The sequence below is a fragment of the Melopsittacus undulatus genome, chromosome 8 (genome assembly GCF_012275295.1).
Source record: "Melopsittacus undulatus isolate bMelUnd1 chromosome 8, bMelUnd1.mat.Z, whole genome shotgun sequence".
NCBI lineage: Eukaryota > Metazoa > Chordata > Aves > Psittaciformes > Psittaculidae > Melopsittacus > Melopsittacus undulatus.
In genome coordinates this window covers 5,656,673-5,663,871 of record NC_047534.1, presented here as the reverse complement: position 1 = coordinate 5,663,871, position 7,199 = coordinate 5,656,673, and the positions used below count along the sequence as shown (strand labels likewise).

The 7,199-nt window shown below is 47.2% G+C and overlaps 1 protein-coding gene across 4 annotated transcripts in view; it reads right to left on the bottom strand.

Moving 5' to 3' along the window:
• Positions 1-1,067: 1,067 nt before the first annotated feature.
• The window catches only part of INTS1 (integrator complex subunit 1), a 28,601-nt gene continuing 22,469 nt past the window's right edge, over positions 1,068-7,199 (bottom strand). For all 4 annotated transcript variants that reach the window (XM_034065415.1, XM_034065417.1, XM_034065416.1 and 1 more), the window contains exons 38-47: positions 6,680-6,803; positions 6,068-6,201; positions 5,492-5,684; positions 5,123-5,250; positions 4,521-4,633; positions 3,853-3,966; positions 2,915-2,985; positions 2,273-2,364; positions 2,047-2,156; positions 1,068-1,642 (exon numbers count right to left, since the gene is read on the bottom strand). In XM_034065415.1, the coding sequence (XP_033921306.1) occupies positions 1,527-1,642; positions 2,047-2,156; positions 2,273-2,364; positions 2,915-2,985; positions 3,853-3,966; positions 4,521-4,633; positions 5,123-5,250; positions 5,492-5,684; positions 6,068-6,201; positions 6,680-6,803 (1,195 nt within the window). In that variant the 3' untranslated portion in view covers positions 1,068-1,526. The remainder of the gene's footprint in view (positions 1,643-2,046; positions 2,157-2,272; positions 2,365-2,914; positions 2,986-3,852; positions 3,967-4,520; positions 4,634-5,122; positions 5,251-5,491; positions 5,685-6,067; positions 6,202-6,679; positions 6,804-7,199) is intronic.

The window sequence follows — 7,199 nt, the reverse complement described above, 5'->3', positions numbered from 1 at the left end:
ATAGAGAAGTGCCTTAATGATGTCTGATAAGGGACTGAGGTAAGAGGAGTCAGTAATCTCACTGGGAACCCTTTAGACAGGCATTAATCCTGCTGTCACTGAGCCCCTCAGGAAAACCGTTTCAATTACTTGATCTTCAGCTGTTTCTCCACATAATTTATATGTAGCTAATTGCCACAGTAGTGGCTCTGGATGTGAAGCAGATGCTGCTGAGGAAAGGAAGCATGTTGCATCCTTAAGTGATGGCTCTAATCTCTTTATTTAAAGGCAAGGCAACTTACGTTTGATGGGAGGTTCAGATCTCTCTTCTTCACCTCTCTGCAAAGCCTGCTGGACATTCATTCCTATTTTGACAGATCAGCACAAGGGCTCAGCTGTGGTGCTCCTCATTTGCAAGGATAGACAGTATTTCTCCACCCATGAGGATACAACTCCTGCTACCAGCAAGGAGACACACTTGTCTACCACTATCTATCCAGAATACTACACAAATTCTCTACTAACAAAGTGGAGTGCCAGAGAAATAGAGACAAATGTGGAAGCAAACTGGTCACTAGAATTAAGCAAGACTGGAGAACAAACATACATGACAGTTATTTCTCTGGGGCAGAGAGAAGGAAGACACCTCCTCTTCTGTCCTCAAATGACAGCTGGCAAGTAAGCCACCATCCCTATCAGCACACAAGGACCAGAGAGCAGTGGTCAGAAGAGTCCTAGGGAGGAAAGGGTGGATCCCAAAGAGGAAACCCAACTGCTTGTTTGAAGACTCCACTGTGACAGCAGCCAGTTGCTGGGATGTTTGCAGAGGTACCAAGAAGTTTTCTGCAGCTGTTTTTAAGAACCCCTTACAAGTCATCCTGCCAGCAGCTGGTGCTGACTAAACTCACCTATGACACCTCATTGACCTTTCTAAACCTCTTTCCCACACATTCTGTAAAAGGCCAATACAGCTCTGTGAGCATTTGTCCATGGAGACAGGTCTTCCAGAGATGCTTTGTCTAGAGTAACAGAGAGAGGGACGTGAAGCTACACCCAAGGCAGCAAAAAGCAGAGCAAGGCACAATGGAAACAAAGAGAATTTTAATTAAAAAACCCAAAACCCCATCCCCAGAAAACAAAAAGGTCTCTCCCCTGCGCAGATCTGCATGTTCCCTCCAACAAAGAGGGTGCAGATTTCAAGTGCAAGGGCCAGTGCTCCCTTCTGCTCTCCCAGCGGCTCTGCCTTCTTGGAGACACAACAGAACAACCAACCAACCAATGGCCACTGCCCCAAGACCCCATGAAGGAAGTGGTCCCTGTTTGGCACAGTGTTCGGGAGATGAGCAATGATGTCTTAGCCAGACAGACTGCCCTTTTCTGCTCTTCATCAGCACACACTCCTTTTCCAGCAGTCCAGCTTGCTACATCACCTCTTTGATCCTCCAGCACATGGGCTGAAATACACTGTCTTCTTACAGGGCTTCAGTGCAGCTGATGAGTCCAGTTCAATTAATTCCTCTGGAACTGGATGTCCCAGAACCACATGCTCATATCATGGCCTCCATGTGCAGAACCTTCAAGGCCTCTGAAATCTGAGAGCTGGTGTCTATCTGGCCGTACATCCCCACCAGGAAGGCCCTGTGCAGTAACACTGCTGCGTGCTCTGTGAAAGGGAAAGAGAGCATGAGGACTGACCCAAGAGCTTCAACATGCCAGCAAGAGCAATCCACCAACAAATATGGGGATGAATGCAGCTGTGCCACAAGAGGATGACACAATCCACCATTTAACAGCTCTGTGGTTATGTGATCACACGAGGGATCACAACTCAGAGAAGGTTATAAGGGATCAAATCTACTCCAAGGAAGCCTTTCTTGCTTCTATAACAAATCTCCCCTGTGATGCTCAGATCAAAGCTATTATTGACATAATCACCTGCATATTTGATGGCCAGGTCTAGGCAACTCTGACCCCTGGCAACTTCCCAGGAAGGCTCTTCCCAGCAGAAGCCCAGCTTTGACCCTTGTGAGGCCAAGCATGCACCAAAGGTGGCAGATATCAACCTACCTTGGCAAAGAAGTGTGTATTCAGGCAGGTTTCTCAGTGCTGTCTGCACCACCTCAAAGTCTCGGCTACCAAGGCAATACATGAAGGTGGGAAGGAAGTCTGCAGCAATGCTGGGAGTAAAACATGACAGTGTCAGTACAGTCCAGATCACCATCAACAGGCATTCAAGATGGGCAGCCAGTGCCCATCAGTGACTTGGGACAGCTTGAGTTCCAGTGGGCCTCACCTAGGGTTGTTCTGAATGGAGCGCAAAGCCAGGCTGAAGGCCAGATTTCGGCAGGACTCCTCTGATGCACTCATCAGCTTCTGTAGGTTTGTCTGAAAGAAGATGCACAAATTAGGATCACAGGGCCAGCCAGGAAGCAAACACTCCTCACACTTGCATTACTACCCCTCCACCACCAATCCAGCCCAACACACATCCAGCAGGTACTGGCTGAGCCAGAAAATCCCTCTTTGTAAGAAGGATTATCCTGGTTTTGAATACTTTAAAGCATCTTTCTGTAATCTTATTCCATGTGGGTCAGCTGAGTTTCCCCCCTGCTCCAGCACTTGCAACAGAGCTGTTTTGCTGTCTACCCAATACTGGGAAGAGGAGAGAGTGTTAATTCTTCCTCTGACAAAGAAAAGTTGAAGTGGACGATGGCAGACCCAGTATGCAATGGATGGAAGTAGGTGTAGATGGTAGGAAGTAGGGTAGATGGTAGGAAGTAAATACTGCCTGCTCTCAGAAGGCCTAACTGAAGATGATGCTCCAACCACCACCCAAAAAACAGAGGAAGGGTAGTAGTTAAGCTGGCTGTGCAACACAGACTCTGGTGAGAAGAAATTCTTCCTTCCAGTGGCAGTTTGAGACACGAATACTCACAGCAAAAAAGGACAGAATTTCTGGCCTCCGTCTGGACATCTCATCTATGTCTGTCAGCACCTCCAGGATGTCTGGTGGAAGACACAGGTTGAAAGAGGTGACTGAAATCCACTGATCCAGCACAGGATCTTTCTCTTTTGCCCTACAAATCCAATCTCCCAAGCAGTCAAGTTTTCCCACCTGTCTTTATGACACAGAACTACTGTAATACAAACAGTTCTTCAGAAAGGAAGAGAACAGGTAGATCACATGCCAGATCAGCACATCCCAGCCTGCACAGCCAGAAGTCACCAGCACTGTCACACCATAGGCAAGGGAAAGAGTGGGGTGTGAGGTTTCAATTCCAGAACACCTTCTTCTGAAGTTAACTGAAGGATCTTTACAGAAAGGCTCTTTCAAAAACACGTCCAGGCAGGATTTCTTCCCCTTATTTCTAGTGTGGAAAGAAAACTGTCACCCCAATACTACAACTTAGGTCTGAACACCTGCAATTTCAGAGACCTCTGGAGAAAAAGCATGTTGTTCCCATGTCAGGTTAACACAGTTTTCTTCCATGAAGTCCATTTGGGGATTTCTAACAAAATCCTGCTTCTCATCAGTTTGGTATTTTCGTATCAGTAAAAAAATGGCATTCCTATTAGCACTGCAGATCTGGCTCTGCATGAACTGCTTGAATTACTTCTATCTCCCAGAGCACTTATAAGATGCTTGAAGAGCTCCAAAACAGAGGCAGTTGCAGCACTGCTAAGTGATAACAGCATCATCATAAGCCTCTGTCGCAGCAAGTGATGGACAAGTTCAACCAAAACAAAACCACATCCTAACTGCTGGAGACTTCCAAACACAAGACTGAAGCAGGAAGCTAGCCTATAGCTGACAGGTAAGTCACAGGGTTGGCATATGCCTGCATTTGCCCTGCTCTACAGGTCCTCACTTACCCTCAACTGTTTGGCCTCTAGAAAGCCTCTTCATGTATGGGGCCATTTCAGCTGGTGTGAGAGGAGTGAAGAGAGACACACTGACCAGGGGGAGAGAGCCAGCTGCTGCTTCATCTGGAGGAAAAGAGAGAGAATAAGTCACTCCCCAGTCCATGTAGCTTTAACAGGGAGACAGGTCCAGTATTCCCTACCAGTACAGTGGTGTATCACAAGCAAACCAGCAATACTGTAATACAGTTCCCGGCCTTCACACTGCCTGTAGCATCACTGCATCTTCTGGTACCCCTCAGCAGACACAAAGGAACCTTCCCAAGCTGTTTCAATACTGAGTATTTTTCCCATACAAGTTGTAAGCAGTGGAGAAGTGGATTTACCCTTAGACTATCCTGATAGGTAAATCCTTAAGTGCAGCTAAGGATGGCAAAATCCACAACAATTAAACCTGCCTTTGTTAAGAGCTGTTCTTCTGCTCCAGTAATCATACCACTGACCCATCCCAGATACTGGTTCCAAACTGTTGAGTATACAGGTGACAGTCTCCACTCTAAATACCCTTTCATTAGGCTGGTATGAGAAGAACAAGCACACCATACAGCCCATAAAAGCATCTGTGCTCCAAAACATATTGCAAACTCAGCTGGAATAACATTCCCCCCACTCAGACTCACCATCCTTTTCTTCATCGGAGCCCCTATCCAAGACACCACTCTTACTAGGCAGACTCAGCCCAGCCAGAAGGGACTTCAACATTGCAAGGTCACTGTTGTCCGATGACAGGTCACTGGGGGAAGAGATATCATGTTTAGCTTTCAACAGCAGTAAAGGCATGAGGAGAAGTAACAGCACACGTATGTACACTAAAATGCATCATATCTCAGAAGCAGCAACAAGACTTTTCCTTTCATCATAACTGGAACTCAAATGCATTTTCCCCCTGTATCTGCAGGTGGGACCCTGCAGCCATCACTTAGGGAAAAGACCCTCCTGCTGGCCCTCTGGAAATGACTCCAGGGCACTATTAGGCCTCAGTAGAATGTTTATGCCATTATGTGAGTTGAAATCATTATCTGACCTCCTTGGACTAAGGTTTCATCAATAAGAAAGGATATGCTGCTCATCTCAATAGAGGCTGCAGGGAGATAAGGGTGAAAAGTGCCATACTAATAGCTACTTTGTCACATTCATATGCTGTTTTCTGTCCCATCAGCTCACGGCAGCCTGACTGTCCAAGTTCTCCACGACATAACCACTAAGGAGTAAGGAAGCTTACTGGAGTGGATCCGAGTGCTTCTGCAAGAAGGAGACAGCTGCCTGGGCATTGCATGTGATGTACTTGTGGATAAACTGCACAAACTTGCTGATGAAGGCAGCCAGGTGCCGTGAGGACTTTCTGTAGTTCTGAGAAAGGATTGAGAAGATGAGAGTTAACAAAAGAAAAACAACAGTGATGCACTGCCCCAGCCTGCACCTCTGAGCTCCTGCCTCCTCTTTAAGCTCTCCGAAGTACTTTGTTGTTCTTAGGTATATGAAAGTTTTCCCTCCGAACAGGAGGGAGCTGGCCTTGCCCTGTGTTACAGCAGCTTCTCCACCTAGTGGCTGGCAGCCCGAACGTGTGAAAGGAGAGCAGGGACTTTCCTACCAGCAGTAGCCGAATGAAGGACAGGAGACAGTCCCATAGTGCCGCCTGGTGCTCGTTCTGGAAGACCTGCGGCTGGAGCAGCTCCAGGATCCCCAGGACGTGGATGAAGAAGGTCAAGTGGTTCTGCTGCCTGAACTCTTGGAAATTGAGGTGAACACGGCCGTGCAGCAGTGCTGCAATCATTGGCAAGTGCCTGAAACACCAAACACAAGAAAATCCTGATCTAGCCTCCTTCTAGAAACAATTACATATTGTTACACCTCAGGTCCTGGAAGGAAGCGTCCCTTATCCTCTTCCCAGGGTTCTGGATGTCATCCCCATATCCATAGAATCAGTAAGACCCATTTCCCACTCATGTTCTGTTCTCTAGTCTCCAGTTCCAAGAAGACTGTTCCTGGACAGGCATGGAGGCAAAATAGGTGCTGCCTCATTATAAGAGGTGTCACTTTGCTGCCCTTGAACATGGATTCTGTCACAATCACGATGATGGCAGCAAGGTTGTTCCCCATCCAGGACATGGGTGAATGCTTCTCAATGAACTCCAGCTACACAGAGGATGAAAGGGAAGAACAGTACCTGAGAAGTAGGATGGGATGAGCCACAGCTAGCTTCCTGCAGGCCATATTGGCATCCCACACGCGGCTTTCTGATGACTTGGAGTCACTGGTGTCTGCAAGGAGGTTAATGAATCTGTGAACCAGGGCATCGAGCTAGAAGAAAAGCAATGAGTACACAGTTAAGAAGTTTGAAGCACAAGCCCCTGGCTATTCAGCAGCGTTTCCCAATTCCTTTCCAACTACAGAGGGGGGTAACAGAAATCAGTTTCAAGTAGAAACTGCGAGCAGATGCAATGTTCCAGCTGGCACAAGATCTGAAGTCCACAGTCCCTACAGACATCAATGCAGGATCCAATGCCTGCACACTTCTGCTTTACAGAAGCTTGTGGAGCTTAAACTATTTCATAGAAAGACACTGCAAAATGAACCAGACCTGAACCCTCTGCTCCTAAGAGTGCATACAGGGAGGGAGCAACAGAAGAGCATGGTAAAAAAACCAAGTGACCCAGGAAGCTTTTGCCAATCCCGTCCTTTTCGCCAGGACTGTCCTTTATGCCAGTTCTGGGCATAAAGATAGTATCCACTCTGGGTATACAACTAGAAAGGGGCCTTCCTATGCCTCTAACTTTACCTTGCAGGTGCTGCTGTCTCTGGCTCCTTCACTGGTGAGAAGCATCTCTGGCAAAGGCACAAGCAGCTCAGGTAGCTGCAGGTATATCTGAAGCAGAAGGTCTTGGCAGCATTTGCCCACAGAGCTGAAGAGAAAAGGGAGAGGTCAGCAACTGGTTACTATTTTAGTTCCAACATCTCAGACCCATCAAATTAGTAACAGCCTTCCTGCATATGACCAGCAGACCACGTAAAAGAGCAGCCACTGATAATGTGAACCAGTATTTTTTCAGTCCTTGCTTCCTCTGACCTACCCAAATCATTCACAGTCCACAGGGATCCATCCACAGGCTATGGGGATGCATCACTATAGACCATCTGGAGTTAGAACACCGCAGTTATAAAGGGGCACAGGACAAGAAAGCTCTGCTTACATCTCAAGTGAAGAGTTCCTGCACATGGTACTCATGGTCACCCCCATCCCAACTGGAAGAGTAGTCAGAATCAGAACTATTCAGACTAGCTAGCATCTTCTCTATACA